The sequence below is a fragment of the Mustela putorius genome, unplaced genomic scaffold (assembly GCF_011764305.1).
Source record: "Mustela putorius furo isolate JIRA1106 unplaced genomic scaffold, ASM1176430v1.1 tig00000407_pilon_pilon_pilon, whole genome shotgun sequence".
Taxonomy (NCBI): Eukaryota; Metazoa; Chordata; class Mammalia; order Carnivora; family Mustelidae; genus Mustela; species Mustela putorius.
This window is the reverse complement of record NW_025421373.1, coordinates 23315310-23331238: the sequence shown is the minus strand read 5'-3', so window position 1 is coordinate 23331238 and position 15929 is coordinate 23315310. Positions and strand designations below refer to the sequence as shown.

Here is a 15929-nt window from a genome sequence, read left to right as displayed (position 1 = left end):
TGAGGGAAAGGCCAGTCTGGCTTGAGTGACCGAGGAAGGTGAGGGGGCACAGCTTGGGGTGGTGGTGGCTTCTCAGTTCAGTTGGGGATGAACTTGATTTGAGGTGTCAGGGATGGGAATCGCCAGTAGGCAGGGCGGTGTTGTGCTCGGGGAGGGGATGGTTCTGGCTGAAGATAAAGACTGGGTCACTTGCAGGGAAGCGTGGGCTGGCAAGGGTGCGCTCAGTCCCGGACGGGCAGCACCTGTCCCCGTGTGCCAGGACTGACTGTCCAAGGCTGTATTTCTGACATGCCCTTAGGAAGAACCCGGGGCTCTGAGGACTCCAGGAGCTCCACGCTCTGCCCCTTCGGTTCCTGTGCCCCGCCTCTGCTGGGCCTGAGCTTTTAGAGAGGAAGGCGAGGGATGTTCCCAGGGCAGGCTTGGCCTCACAGTGGGGTCACAGTCCCCTTCTCGGGACAAAGGACACCCCCATCAGGTGAGGAGCATTCCAGATAGTCTGGGTTCCGGGCTTACTTTGGTTACCTGGATTCAGGTGGGACCTCTTGTAGGGACTTCTCCTCCTGCATGGAGCCCCAACCTGCCAGAAGGAACCTGCCGCACAGCATTGGGCCCTGACCCAGCTTGGCCCTGCCTGCTCCAGTGACAGTGGCTTGTAGGGAGGACCAGGGCAATACCACCTCACCCAGCTCACCCTGCACAGATAGGGAAGCTGAGGCTGGCTACGCAGCGGGCTTGCTCAGGGTCACCCAATTAGTAGAAGACAGGATCAGGATTTCAACCCTGGGAACCCATCTACAGCCTGGCGCCCATTCGCCCTGTGTCAAACATTCCCATCCCTGCAGAATCCTTCAGACAATCCCGTGGGGAGGAGGAGGGGCTTTAGACGCAGCTGAAAATGACACAAGAGGCGGAAAGATGCAGGAAGCATTTATTGAGGGCCAGAGATGAATTCTACAGGAGGCAAGAGACAGAACACAGGCAGTCTCTAGTGGGCTAGAGGGGAGGATGGGGGTGGGGGGTGGGGGGGGGGAGGCCATGACAGGGAAACCAGCCAGGCAGAACTGCAGCTTTCCAGGGCTGCCTCCTGCTGGCTCTTTAGGGAAATGCAGGCAGAAGTGGATTTTCTATGCCCCTCTATTAACCAGTGGCCTGATAGGGTCTCTTCTGTTAAAGCGGCCCTTAGTCCCAGTCTCCCGTGCTACTAGGAACCCTGAAGCAGATGGGGACTTCAATATGGTCACTCATCATCAACCAAGCGGGAACACTCTCTTATCTTCCCACTGTCAGGGCCTGTGTTCCCAAGCCTTAGGCCCTAGGCACCCTCTGGGATCACTCCTTAATTCTAAAGAACCCCCACCCAACTTTCTCCCACCCTGAAGCCAACTTTCCCTAGTCTTACATAGGAGCTCCAGGTCTAGCATCACCTGATAGGTGGGTAAGTCTACCCCTATACCCAAATCTCACTTGGTCCCTCACTGTTAGCAACATCCTGGTATCCTTTCTCCCACATCTCTTTGATCCTCAGCCAAGTCCAGTGGCCCACCCCCACCCTCCTCTGCACTTAGTACCCTGAAGCTGATATTCTGAACCTCTAGAGGGCACCACCAGCCAACTCTGGAAACTATAGAATTTAGCCGCATTCCTCCCATGTCCCTCCTGGGGACTGGAACGAGAACCACCCAGGTCTAACGGACAGACCAGTCTGCAGCCAGGCTCCTCAGGGTCGCTGGGCCCGAGGCACAAGCTAGGCCAGAGTGTAACAGGAAAGAGATGGGGCAGAACAGTGTCCAGCCATCTGGGCATGGTATGGATACTGGAGCCTAACTTGAGCATGGGGTATTTCCTAAGGAACAAAAAACACAGGTCTAACCCCTAGTCTAACCCCTCACTCACCCACCCATGCCCATCTGCCCCCAAATTCTGCCCAACAAATCCTCCACCACCATCTGCCTCCCTCCCTAACATCATGCAATACATTTCAGGACTGGAAGAACCCTCAGAGGTCATCTGAGCCAATCCATTTCCTACTAGAGTCTCCTCTATGCATCCTGGCTCCTGCTTGAATATCTCCCATAAGAAGGAACTCTTGCCTCCCCGTGAGCAACCTCAAACTCAGGGCCACTGGTTAAAGTCATAGGAGAGCAGATAGCTCCCTATCAACTCTTCTCTCCCCAGCTCAGCGTTGAGCCTGGAACCTGCCATGAAAGGGCCTAGGAGAGATAGGTAGGTTGGAGGCACCTATAGCATTCCTGGAGGCCCAAGTCCTGAGGCCGGGGATGTCAGCCATTACCTTCCTGCTCTCCCCCTCTGGCGGCACGTAAGAGGCCCCAACAGTCTGAGCTGGGGGCTGAAAAAGCACGAGAAGGATCTGGGAAGAGGAATCTTTCCACCTCTTATCTCCCAAGGGGCCACCAGGGCACCTTGAGCTGGCCTGGAAGACCTCTCTAAAGGTCATCATGGTAAAAATAGAGCTTGTCTGGGAACGGGTGGAAAACAGCTGCTCCTGCCTGGGACTTGGTGCCAGGCAGGCGGATGGTCAAGCCAGGGCCTGGATAGGGAACTTAGGCTTAGGATCCTGTGAGCACCCCTCATTTGCCAGACTCCAGACAGCAGAGCCAGGAAGGGAGGGAGGAGTATGGAACCCTGAACTGCAGCGAGTCTAGGGGTCCATATATACCACACCCTGACTCTTTAGAGGCAGGTGTGTGTGCGTGTCTGTATGTGTATTGATGGGAGGGGAGGGGGAATTTAGACCTGTGCAGATGGTTTTGGCCAAAGTCCCATTAAACAGATAGGAAAGCTGAGGGTCGGACAGAGGAGAGGTCTTACTCAGGGTCACACAATGCCTGAATGACAGAATAAGGGCTACACCCAAGTTTGGATCACTACCCCAGCCCCAAGCTCGGAGCACTCCTTCCCTGACCCCTCGTCCAAAGCGGCCAGACCTTACCCCTCCATCCTCCCCCTACACCCCCCCCCCGCCCCGCCAACCCGCCCCTCGCAGGGGATGCTGGAATCTACCAAGGCCCACAACTCTTCTTTTGGCCCAGCCCTCCCGGGGTGCGGATGGAACCAGAGCGGAGGAGGCTTTAGGTGGTGCAGGAGGCCTCGGTGGGGAGGCTGCCACGCTTGAGCCTCAGGCTGCCGTTCCACCCGCGAGGACAGATGTTGTAGCCAAGGATGCCGGGCGACTTAGCCCCGGAGTCCTCGGAGTCGAGGGACAGGTCGGAGTCCGTGGGCGAGCGGCGGTAGGGGAAAGGCCGGGGCGTCGCGGGCAGCGGGCTCCGGGGGCTGGCGCAGGGCGAGGGCCCGGCGGGCAGCGGGCTCCGCGGGATTGGGGAGAACGTGGCCCCGGGGGCGGCGGCGACGGGGGGGCCGGGCCGGGTGGGCTGCGGCGAGCGCAGGCGCGGCGGTGGCGGCGGCGGCGGCCGCGGTGGCTGCGCCTGCGCCCCGGGCGGCGAGAAGGGCCGCAGGGTCTCGGCGCCCGCCGGCCGCGGGGAGGCGCTCTTGCGCCGGGCGGCGTTGATGATGTTTCGCGCCAGGAGGGCCTGCAGCTGGCGGCTGGGAGGCCGCGCCTCTGCCTCGGGTCGCAGCGGGGATACCGAGCGCTCGCTCCACGAGGGCGACATGGGCGGCGGCGGCGGGAGCGGCGGGGGGCTGCTCATGCTGCTCCCCCGGCCGGGTTCCCACGGCCCCGGGCTCACCCAGCCGTCCAGGCTGCTGGGGGGCCGGGAGGCGCCCGGCGTCCAGGGCGGGGAGGTGGGCAGGCTCTCCCGGCGGTCCTGGGGAGAGAGCAGAGGGCGGGGCAGGCGTTAGTGCTGGGCTCCTCCAGACCCGGGATTCGGGAGCGACTGCGTCTACTTTGTTACTGTAGAGTCGGGAGGGCAGCGACCCAAGCCAGGAAAGAAGTGCCTGCAGTAAAACGCGGGGTGCCGCAGCTGTCAGCACCTGCTCCTGCGCTTAACCCGGAGGCAGGGGACGCGTGGTTAAGAACGTTGACTTCCGAGACAGGCCCTTCTGCCTGAACGCGGGCAGGTTGTTACAGCCCCAGAAGCAATTGGAAGCCTCTGGGCTTCAGTTTTCTCCTCTGTGAAATGGGGGTATAATATCAGCACCTACACTTTGGGGGCTGTTGTGAGGATTAAATGGCATAATTCATGTAGAAGAATATGCTATGTCTTGAAAGATTCCATGGAGGAGAGTCAGTGCTCTCAGTAGATGTTAGTTACCATAAAGACACACTGGACGGCTACACGTGAAACTAACCAGTGGGCCTCTGTTAGGACATGGGGCCAACAGGGCAAGGTATGCAGCCACAGGAGTGGGAATAAAGGTTTCATGTATTACTTTTTATATTAGTTTAGGTTCTTGAAAGCTATGGATGTATTATCTATTCTAAAAAAAAATTTTTTTTAAAGATTCTATTTATTTATTTGACAGAGAGAGCTCACAGTAGACAGAGAGGCAGGCAGAGAGAGAGAGAGAATCGGGCTCCCTGCTGAGCAGAGATCCCGATGCGGGACTCGATCCCAGGATCCTGAGATCATGACCTGAGCCGAAGGCAGCGGCCCAACCCACTGAGCCACCCAGGCGCCCTATTCTAAAATTTTTAAACGAGGGGCACCTCGGTGGCTCCCTCCGTTAAGCATCTGTCTTCCGCTCAGGTCATGATCCCGGGGTCCTGGGATCCAGCCCCCATCCCCACCCCTCAGGTCTCCCTGCTCAGCAGGGAACCTACTTCTCCCTGTCCCTCTGCCACTCCCCCTGCTTGTGCTCTCTTTCTCTCAAATACATAAATGAAATCTTTAAAAATAAATAAGAATTTAAAGCGAAAATATTGACCATTATTACTAAGGACTTAGGGAAAGGCCCTCTTTGCCCCAACCCCCTTGCCATGTTGCCATGGTCACCTCCTAATTTTTCCTTGTAGGCCTTGAGCAGAGAGGAAGTTCCCACTGACAGATGGGAACAAAAAAGGAAGTTGGGTCCTCGAGCGCTAGGCTGCAGCACGCTCTCCTGACTGGACTTCTTGCCAGCATGGGGTAGAGAGTGAGGAGTCGGTGAAGCCGAGTTGGTGAACATCTTCGAGGAGATAAAGCACTACTCTGCTATACACGACTACACCTGTTTCCTACCTCTTTAGGGACTTTCCAGTCTACAAGTTTCCATGTCATCCTTTCTCCCCCATTAGATCCTCCCAGCATGCTGATGTGGTGGCTGGCATTATTACACCCATTTTACAAGGATGAAAATGAAGTTCAGAGGTGTAAATAACTGTCTGGTGTGTTCTGCCCCATGAGGATGTGTGCATGTGTGTGTGTGACTGTGTGACTACCTTCTGCTCAAAGGCCACACCATGCTAAAGCAGTTTGAAGAACTGGTTTGAAAGTGCAGGGCTTGGGAATCATGTCCAGCTTGTTTCTGCTAAACCTTCCAACTCTTAATCCAATCAGATTACAGCAGTAAACCAGTCCACTCAGCCTTCGATCCAATCCAGATTCACCAGCAGTCATTTCTCCGAGTCCAGACCTAGACAGTCCCTTCAATGTCTTCTGCCCAATCAAAATCTAGAACCATTCATGGATCCATGCTTTCATCCAATCAGTAATCAGCCACAGTCAAGCCTGTCAGTCTCTCATCCAATCAGAATCTGATTTCTCTCAATCAAAAGAAAGTAGTGAAGTATGTTTTCTCCCTACAATGCAGCAACTACTAGATGACCTGACTCAGAATGGGGTCCCTTAAACAGCAGTTCCTATAGGAGATTTTTCATGGGATAGTAATGCTGGAGGGACCTTTAGGGACCTCCTGGGGACAACCAAGACCCCAATCATCAATTTGAAAAGGTAAAAAGCTCAGCATAGGATCCACCCCTTTCATTCCCAGGACCAAAGCTGTGTCTGTGTGAGCCAGAGACACTGGGACCTTCTCTGTCTGTGACACATCCCAGGAAGCTTTCAATCAGCCCAGCTATGGGAAATGCGGCCAAGAGTAATTGATCCCAGCCTGTCCACAAGTCTGGGGGTACAAGGACCAGGGCTCTGCAGCTAGAAAAGGGGCAGGCTGGGGCAGGAAGAGTTATACCTGTCTGAAATCTCTAAGTGTTATCTCTGCCTTCGGTGGCCACGAGGGGATGGCTAGGCCAGGCAGTGGAAGGAAGAAGCAGCAGAACTGACTTCCCAAGCCTGGGGTGAACTATTGGACAATGGTAAGCAGTTCCGCATCATTTGGAGGTGGGCCAGAGCCTGACCTCATCGGAACTGCCATGTCTGGGTACTGACTCTGTGTGTGCAGCGCAGGAGGTGGGGTGCACAGTACAGAAAAGCTGTGAGAAATCAGGACTGTTCACTTTCTGACAAAGCCCTCAATGTCTTATATAAGCCAAAACTCCCTGGAAATGCACATGGGTAAAAACTCAGAAACAGCGCCCACTTAACCCAGCACCAGCCCCACTGCAGGACATGTGTGTGGGGCGAAAGCTTAGGCAGAGCAGTCAGACAGGAACTATCAAAGACCAAATGGAACTAGCTCCCAGATTGCCTTCTGCAGCCCCTTTCCTTGGAGGGAAGGGAAACTGAGGCCCAGAGTTGAGAAGGGGATGTCTAAGGACAACCCCTTGTGTCCCCACCTGACACAAGGAGTCAGGTGGGGACTACAACCCTCTTCTGACTCTTGATGCCAGCTTGTTCCTCTCCACCAGGGGCAGAAACCGTGTTCAGGAGCTTGGAGGTGATGAGTATGGGAAACTGCCAGATTAAGATAACACGGAGAGGGGGGAGGGGGCATGAGGAAACCAGAAAGTATATGCTCTGGCTAAAGGCATTTACATTCCACTTTCAAAGAATTCAAACAAACCTGGGCTGTAAGGGGCTGTGGGCTTTCCCCCATGCTCTATAAGCTTTTTGGCCAAACTCTGGAGGAAGGAGAAAACAAAAGAATTTCCACAGGATTATGGTTCCCTACGTCCTGACCCAGGGAAGAGAGAGGGCAGCCCTGGCTTCCAAGCCACCACACATCCATACCCACAGCAGAACCAGAGTCACAAACAGCCCATGGAGACACGCCACATGCTCACACACAGGAACGGAGTCGTCCAGCTCCCCCTTCCCAGGCCAGAATCAGGGAGGAAGGGGGGAGAGCCCAGACCACCAGCCAGGGAGCGCCGAAAAAAGAAAGAAGCAAGACAGATTTGAGGCTGAGTGTATTGAGAACAGGAGAGAAAACAAAGTTAGGGGAAGAGCTCGGCCAGCCTGGCCGCGGGAGCTGCAGGATGGAGGGTGGGCTCTTCCACTGCTGGCCCTCAGGGGTAGAAAGGATCAGGGGTCTGGGGTAGGGGCTTCACTCTGTCCTGGGAGGGGGCTGGTATGAAGAAGCTGAGCTCACTTACGACTCCCCTACGCATGCCCCCCAGTTCCAGGCAGAATGAACTCACTAGGAAGGCACCCCCCCTGTTCCCATGGAGACGAGCCCAGAGCTCACGAAAACTGCAGGCTCGGCCCAGCACGGGCACCGCCTCCACCACCCTTCGCCCCGCTGGGGAGCCCAGAAATAGGGCCGGGGAAGAGGGAGTGGGTGGTGCTCGGCCCCCAGCCTTGGGAGGCTTCCATCTGAATTCTGCCTCTTTCGTCTGTATTCTCACACCATCCCCCCCACCCCGCGCCGCCAACAGAGTCTGGTTTCAGGGCTGGCTCACCTCAAACATGTCAGAGGTGGTGAAGATCTCACCCTGCCTGACTCAGTATCCTCACTGTATGGGGAAACTGAGACTCAAGGATACACATGGAATTAATCTGGTAGAATCTATATCTCTTAAATCCCAGCCTTTTCCTCAAAACCTTAAGGTCTCCCCCTCAGTCCCACCACGAGGCTGTGCTCCTGCCCTGGCTTCCTATGCTTCTACTGTCTCCAGGCTGTCCCAGCCTGGGCTTCTGGTTCCCTGGCCTCCTGCAGCGGCTTCCTCCAGCAGTACCCTCCCCGGGACGCCCTCACAGACCTCTCATCTCCAGCCCTTCTACGGCCAACAGCCCATTGCCTCCTCCTCTTTTCCCCAGGGGACTGTCTTATCACTTACAAGCCCTTGCTCCCAAAGCACCAGCCTATTCTCTCAATCCTCACAGACAGTCACAGCTGGAAGGGCACAGACTGGGTAAATAAGAAAACTGAGGCCCAGGAAGGGAAAGTGACTTGGCTGGACTCACACAGCAAAGGGGAGGCTAGGATGGGACCAGACCCTCCCCTCCAGCCTCTCTCCGCGGCGCCCACCACTACGCAGAGATAGTTGCTTTTAGTGGGCCAGATCTCGGTTGAGGTTGAAGCCCGACTAGCCAATGAGTACGCTGCCAGGGGCCGCTCTCACTGCACGCCCACACCTGCACGTCCTTCTCTGGGGGACTCCCTGGGACCTCGCACACCCCAGCACACAGAGGGCCAGCCAGGTGGCACCGGGACCAAGGTCTCATCCCCAGCGCAGAGCCAGTTGTCTGGAGAGGACAGGGAGGCAGGGGAGCAGAGGGTCGGGATGGAAAGCATCAGACAGCAGTGGCAGGCTAAGTCCTCATCCAGCAGAAGAACCCCGAGAGGAGAAAACGTGGCGGCCAGGACAGAGCTCTCTGAAGCAGCGGAGAGGAAACGGCGTCCAGAAGGCAGAGGTGGAGGAGACAGGCCAGTGCAGGTAAGAAGCCAGCGACAGGCAGAAGGATGCCAGGAGCTGGGGCAGCTGAGGAGGCGGACCCATGGCTGGCTGGCTGCACGGAGGCACTGGCCGGCTGTTTGTTCTGGAAGCCCACAGGAGGGTCCCCTTCTAGGCCATTCCCCAGCAAGACGCTGGCATCCCCACAGCTCACAAAGGCCTGAGGGAGCCCCCAGCCTCACTGCGGCCTGCCAGGGGAGCTCCCTCTTCGTTGCCCTCCCCCCGACCCAGTATGGGACGGCGGGTCCCTCAGACATGGAGTCTAATGACCCTTGCGGCAGCTGCAGCCCAGAGAGCAGAGGCGACCTGCCCAGAGTCACAAAGCTAGCTGGTGGCAGCATCGACCTTTGAGCCCCGAGGCCCCATACTCTTGACCCTCAGCTCAGTGCCACTTTCAGCCACATCTGCTCTCCATCCAGCCCTCTGAGAGGGGGTCCTGCCAGGCAGTGGGATTCCTGTGGGGTCCTCTACTTGAAGCAGAAGGAAGGCTTCCACACCTGAGCCTCGATCCCAGCATTCCGGGTGGAGAAGGAGGGCCTGGGGGCCTGCTTGGCGCGGGGAGACCACGCCCTGGAGGGCGACACGGGGGAGATATCACTGCTGTAGGTCGGGCTCACGGCTGTGGGCTGGAGGCCGTCCTGGCCGGGGGAGCTGTAGAGGCCCGGTGAGGAGCGGGAGGCCCGAGGCAGGGCTGGGGACACCGGGAGGGCCCCCTTGGGGAGGCTGGGCACCAGGTCCAGGGAGCTCGGCTTGGCAGGAGAGGCGGCTCTCGGCGAAGCCTTGACAGGCTCCTTGATGGGTGAGAGGACGAAGAGCGAGGGCCGCAGCTGGTAGGCTGGCTGCTTAGTGGGCTCGGGGCGCAGGACCCCATTCTCGGGCAGGTAGCCATGGTAGAGGGAGGCGGGCGGGGTCCGAGCTGGGCTCCGGGATGCCACTCGGAAGCCGCCAGGAGCATTGGTGGAATATTTCCAGGATGAAGGCAGGGACATGGTGGGCGAAGGGCAGCGGGCCAGTTCGGTGTGGCCCGAGGACTCGATGACGTACTTCTCCATCCGGGACTGGCGGCGGGCGTAGAGCTCAGCCCCCTTCCCGGAGGCCTCAGACAGGTTCTGGTTGGGTTTGGGCTTCGGCTTGGCCTGGATGCGCGGGGACTTGAGGCACGAGGCCCACTCCGGGAGGACCTCCTCGGCCGCCGCAGGGCTGGCTCTGTCCCGGGGCGCTGACTCCTGCTGAAAGTTGGAGGCCTCGGCCCCCAGTGCAAAGGGCTCCTCCTCCACGCCTGCCTCCCCCTGGTCCCTCTGCCTCCGCTTCTCATCAGCCGTCTGCACAAGATCCAGCAGGTCCGGGTTCGGGGTCACCTTGGGCTTCTCCACGAAGGTGAACATGGATTTCCGGCTGCCCCTGCGGGCCATTGACTCCTCCAATATGCCTGTCTTGCTGGCAGGAACGGCCTGGCCCTTCAGAGGAGAAGGCTTGGGGTCAGAGCTGGGGTAAAGGGCAGAGTAGGAAGGGGGAGACCTAACCCGGGAAGCTGGGGGGGCTGTGGACAAGGTCTCAGCATAGGTTGGGGGTGGGGTGAAGTTCCCCAAAGGGCGTCTCTCCAAGGCTGGGCTTCGCTGTGACACAGACCTCCTTTCCACCATGGGGCTATGGGACATCATGTGTCTCTGTGGCCGAGGGCTCCTGTCTGCCATGCTGGGGGGCTGGGGAGTCAGGATCTTCTCTCCGAGATGTCGTCTCTCTACCATGGGGCTCCGCTCTATCTGGCTGGTGCTTCCTGAACCCTGGATCCCGAAGGGTCTAGCGGTCCTGTTGACCACTGATGGGGGCTTGGCCAGCGTGAAGTGGACCTCACTGTAGAGCTTGGCGGGAGTGGCCGTGGCTGCCCACACAGACGTCTCTTGTTCTGCTGACGCTGCTGGGGCACTGGGCCGTAAATCGATGAGCAGGGAGCTGGACATGAAATCTGGGGCCGGGGTCCCGGAGCTGGAGAGGGGAGTTGTTTGTCTGGAGAAGGTGTTGGTGGTGGTAGGTGGCACTGACACCTTATCAATCAGGAGCGTGCTAGGTCTCACCTCCACGGCCGGCTCTGGCGGCTGCCCGCCGGAACACAGGGTACCGGGTTTGGAATCGGACACTGTGCCATTGGGAGGGAGCTGAGCCTCCGAGGGCTGTGGGCTGCTTGAGAGCGGTGGGCTCTGTGGGGTGACAGGGCCCGGCGGGTTCTGATTGATGTCTGCAGCCGGCAGGCTGTGGTTGCTGTTCGAGGTCGGCGTGATGAGGGTGCCACTGAGTGAGGACAGGTTCTGGTTGACGTCTGTAGCCGGGCTGTGGACCTCCGCCGTCGGCGGGCTTGCTGGGCTCTGCTGGGCTTCTCGGTTCTGGGACAGGTGCAGCCCATTGGCCGTCAGCAGGGCGGCATTCTCCTTCAAATAAACCACCAGCGGTACCTCCTCCTCCTCGCTGGCCACCTTCTCCAGGTGCCGCAGCAAATTGGCCTTCTCCGAGCATCCCTCCATGCTATGAACAGGGACCCCTACGTCGGGGATCTGGCTGCTAGTGTTCCTTAGAGGGCCTGGTTCAGGCAGTGAGGTGGGACTCAAGCTGAGCCCTGAGGCATAGCCTGCGGGGCTGGCAGGGGGCGCTTGGAGGGACTCCTGGCTGGGCTTCTGTCCCCTCCGGCTGTGGTTCTCCAAGGTGAACTCGTTCACCCTCTGCCGGCGCCTGTTGAAGAGCTGGACGCCGCGGGAGTTGGAGCTGGGAGGGGTGGTGAGCTGGGCTGCGATCTGCTGGCTGCGGGCCTTGGCCTCTTTCAGATCTCTCTCAGTGAGGCTAGTGCTCAGGCCCAATGCTGCAGAGAGAGACAGAGGTCCAGTTAGCAAATGGGAATGCAAGCCACTGGGGTACAGAGACAGACAGATGGCCACCGTGTCCCTCCTACTGATGATCTTTTCCTCTGGAATCTGATCTTTCCTCGCTGTTTTCTGGAATCCCCTCTCCTCATGATGATCCCTGCCCCAATAATCATGGCCCAACTCAAACACTAACACCTGTGTAAAACCTCCCCTGATTACCCCTTCAGCATGACCCGGCCCCTCATTTGGCTTCCCCCTGAAGGCTGTTGATACTGCACTTTATCAGACTCAGCAAGAACACATCACCCTCACAGTAGAGGCCCACTCCATCCCTGACTCATCCCCTACCACCCTTTGCTCATTAGGCTCTTTCAATTCCTTGAAAATGTCAAGTTTGCTCCTGCCCCAGGACCTTTGCACTTGCTCTTTTCTCTGCTTGGAATGATCTTTTCCCAGGTGGCATTCTATGTTGGTTTCTTCTTGCCACACAGGATTTGCTTGAATGTTCCCTCTCTGGCGGATTCTTGCTCTATAATCAGTCCTCTCCCCTCCTATCCCATCTCTTTATTTTCTTCAAGGCATTCACCATCATTTGGAATCACTGTTTCCTTGTTTATCATCAGACACCTTACCTAGAATATAAGCTCTAACAGGGCAATGACCTTGTTTGACCCATTTGGTCCCCTGCCCTTAGAATACTGCCTGGCATAAAGGGGGCCCTTAGTAGGCATTACCAAATGCATGAATGAACCCCCAGAACATTTTCTATGTGTCTGTCTTAGGGTCCTTTTCACTTTCAAACTCATAGTATAATCATTTGCAAACACTAACAGTAATACATTCCCTTTTTAGAGTAGGGAATGCATTCACATGGTCTAAAAATTCAAAAATTTAAAAAACCAAAAAGCCTTCAGTAAAAAATGTCCCTCCACCCCTGAGCACTCCCACCACAAATCAATAACAACTGTGACCAGTTCCTTCTTACAGAGTTTCTTCTTTTATTTAAATAGTTGTTTTAAAATTCTCATATTTTAATATCATGAGAGTAGGGTATTTGGCTAATTTCAGCAGCAACTATACTAGAACACTGCATTACTTGATTTTGTCCACACAAGAACACTGGAAGACAAACGTTACCTGCCCTTGTTTTACAGAAGCAGAAAATGAGGTCCCGATGCTTTGTAAGTAACTCACCCATGGTCACATGGCAAAGAGCAGCAAGGCTAGGCTCAAAACCAGTTCTTACTGGGTTCACAACCCATGCTTGAGTTGCCCATTTGTCCCAATAGGTCCCTTTGCGATATACAGCAGGCAGAGTCTGTGGTTGGGGACGGACTCAGTCTAGGGCTGCGGAGTCTGGGGCCTGAGGTTGGTGATCAGGCTATCAGGCTGGGGTCAGACCCCTGTTAATCCATAAGCTCACTGCAGGCAACCACTTCTCTCTATATCCCCAGTACCCAGCTGGCACACCATTGGTGCTCAATTTATGCTTATGGAACAATGAATGAACAAAAGGACCAGTGGACAGATGGACGAGATAGCCTGTGGCCATGGTCAACAGCTCCGTCAGTGGCTGGGAAAACTCCTCCCTCTGTCATCCTCCCTCTCCCCCTCCTTACTGTGGGAAGCTAATTAGTTCTTGAGGAATCTGACCCTGCCCTCCCTCCTACCATGCCCTCATTAGCACTGGCCGTGACATGCTGAATGGGTCTCCAGGGACAGTCTTTCTAGGCATCCTGCCAGCGAGGCTCGGAATTCATGGGCTCCCAGAGCTGGAAGGGCCCTTACAGAGGAGCTATTTGACCACTACCCCCATTACATAGATGAGAAAACTGAGGCCCAGAGCGTCACACTAGGGTCACAGGGAGGCCCACACAGAAGAGAGGCTCTCTGGTCCCTACCTCCTTCTCCCCTCCTCCCATCAGGATCTGGCTCCCCACCCACACATACCTGTGCCCACCTGTCCAGAAAAGCCGACCCTGTGCACCCCGACACCTGCTCCCTCCTGGTAGGACTCCTCTCCTGCCTGGGTTGCCCCATCTCTAAAAGATGAAGGATTTGTGGGTTTGGCCAGGCTGTCGCCCGGGGGTGGGATCTTGAGTGGGGGCACACAGGCCACACAGGAGGGCCCTGAGCGGTTGCTGGGTTCAAGCAGTGTTCACCTCCTCTGCTCTGCTGAGAAACCAGGACTCCTGGCCCGAATCCGGGCTCCGCCGTTTGCTACTTGTGCGACCTTGGCAAGTCCCCACACCTCTCAGAGCCAGTTTCCTTAACTGAGGAGCAGTGATAAAAGCTCTGACGTTAGGGTTGCAAGGCTGCAATGAGTTCATGAATGCCAGCAGTACTCATTGTCATCAAGCCCCGGGGGACAGGGCAGAGGGTGCATGCTACCCCCGGAGAAGCTGCTCTGTGGTGACCATACTCTACTCCCTGGAAGGGGTCAGAAATTTTTCTGGCAAAGGAGGTTCTTCCCTAAGATCAGGATCCTGAGAAGGGATGTGACTCTCTTAAGGTCACACCTGCAGGGGATTTCAGCATTATGGAGAGGCAGGGATTACTGCCCCAAACTACGGAGCCTCAGGGTCTTGGGAATGGCCACCACTGGGTCTAACTACCCTCATAATTCCTGTGTCCCTAAGACCACACCCCTGAGTTATAAGCCTCTGTTTACACACTCCACTGACGGGGAGCTCACTACCCTAAAGAGCTGCCTTCTACTAATGCGTACACCTTTGCTATAAAGTCACTCTTTATGTGAACTCCCAACCTCTACTGCCACATAGATGAAAAGCTTTTTCTTTCCAACCTGAGAGCCCTGTAGAGATTCACAGACACAATTCCCCTCCCCATGGGGCATGGTCAGGATACACATCCGTCGTCATCCCACTAGTGTTTCCTATGACACAACTACTAACATTGATTATACATATTATCTTATTTAATTCACACAACAATGCTATGAAGCATTAACTATTATTATCCACTTTGTAGTAATGAGAAAACCAAGGCTTGGAGAGGTAAAGTGAGTTGCCTGAGGTCACAGAGCCAGAAAGTAGCGGAGCTGGCTCACCTCGGCTCTGTGTGACTCCGGAGAGCACCAAGCCTTCTGGCTAACTCGTTCCCACAGCCTGAGGCTCCTAGAAAGTGCTTCAGGGTTTGAATAATCCAGACCTCCCAATATCCCCGCACTTGCCTGTTTTTCTCCTTGCTTCTCTGCTTCCATCCTGTCCCCAGACTTGTTCTAAAGGCCATGGGTTTCGAAAATGCTCAAAATGTCAGAGCATGAAGGGCCCTTGGGGGCTAAGCAGGCCTGGGAGGCTGAGAGAGGGAAAGGGTGGCAGAGTAGGCCTTGGGCCAGGACCCTGTCTGCTGACCCCCAGCTGGGCTTGGAACTCCGCCCAGTCCCCCTGCTGCTGTTCTGGGACAAGAGGAGGGCAGCAGAAAAGGCCAAGGGGTGAGAGAGCCCTGCCTCCAAGAGAGCTCCCGCCCCCCCCCCGCCCCAGCCTGCAGTGACTCCACGGAAAAGGAATCCGGCAGGAGGCTTGGGCAAGACCCTGCCAGCGATCCAGCCGATTTCTGCCACCCTGCACAAAGCTGAGAGAAGTGGGGCTGGGCTAGCCACAGGCACCCCAGAGTCCCACATTTCAGGGCACCAGGGGAGGGGGGCCCCTAAGTCCCCCAGAGCAGGAACTGGTGCCCCTGGCCGTACCCCAGCCAGCCAGGACCTAGATGGGGCTCCCCAAAGCCGGAGAAGCAGGAGGCGGCCAAGGACCATGGGGGGATATGTATCTCGACTGAGCCCCCCATTTGCACAGCTGCGGCCTGTGCCTGTGTCAGCCACGACGCCCCCCTCTTCTCAGGATGGGGTGCTGGCCCTTGAAAGACCCATTCTGGACAGTGGGTCAGGAGTTCTGAAGACAGGCCTTCGGGAGAGGAAGGGGTGAGGGCAGACACAAGGAAGAGCTGCCCAGGGTAAGGACACCTGGGTAACTCCCTAAGTACACAGGGTAAGGACACTTAGGTAACTCCCTAAGTGTAGGGGAGACAAGAAGCCCCAAGGACAGTTGTCAGAATGAGGACCACAATGGCCATCATGCAGCCCCTGCCACTGACCAGGGGCCGCGCTGCATACTTTACACCCATCCTCCTTCTCAATTCTTGCCCCAAACTCGAGAGGCCAGCCCTCTCATTCTCCCAAGTTGGCAGATGAACCTGCAGCTCAGAAAGACCTATCCAAGTCCATACAACTTGCAAGTAGCTGAGCTGACTTTCAAAATTCTAAGTCTGGTTGCTGAGTCTCATTCCTTAACCGTTCTGCCTTCTAGACCCAGACTTTGGAGGGAAGGACACCAAGAGAGGCTCCAGAGCACTTGGACAAGGCTCTG

At 56.5% G+C, this 15929-nt stretch overlaps 1 protein-coding gene across 2 annotated transcripts in view; it reads right to left on the bottom strand.

Moving 5' to 3' along the window:
• Positions 1-910: 910 nt before the first annotated feature.
• Positions 911-15929, bottom strand: part of SYNPO (synaptopodin) — a 53941-nt gene continuing 38922 nt past the window's right edge. For both annotated transcript variants that reach the window (XM_045079575.1, XM_045079576.1), the window contains 2 exons: positions 9187-11540; positions 911-3782 (listed from right to left, as the gene is read on the bottom strand). In XM_045079575.1, the coding sequence (XP_044935510.1) occupies positions 3090-3782; positions 9187-11540 (3047 nt within the window). In that variant the 3' untranslated portion in view covers positions 911-3089. The remainder of the gene's footprint in view (positions 3783-9186; positions 11541-15929) is intronic.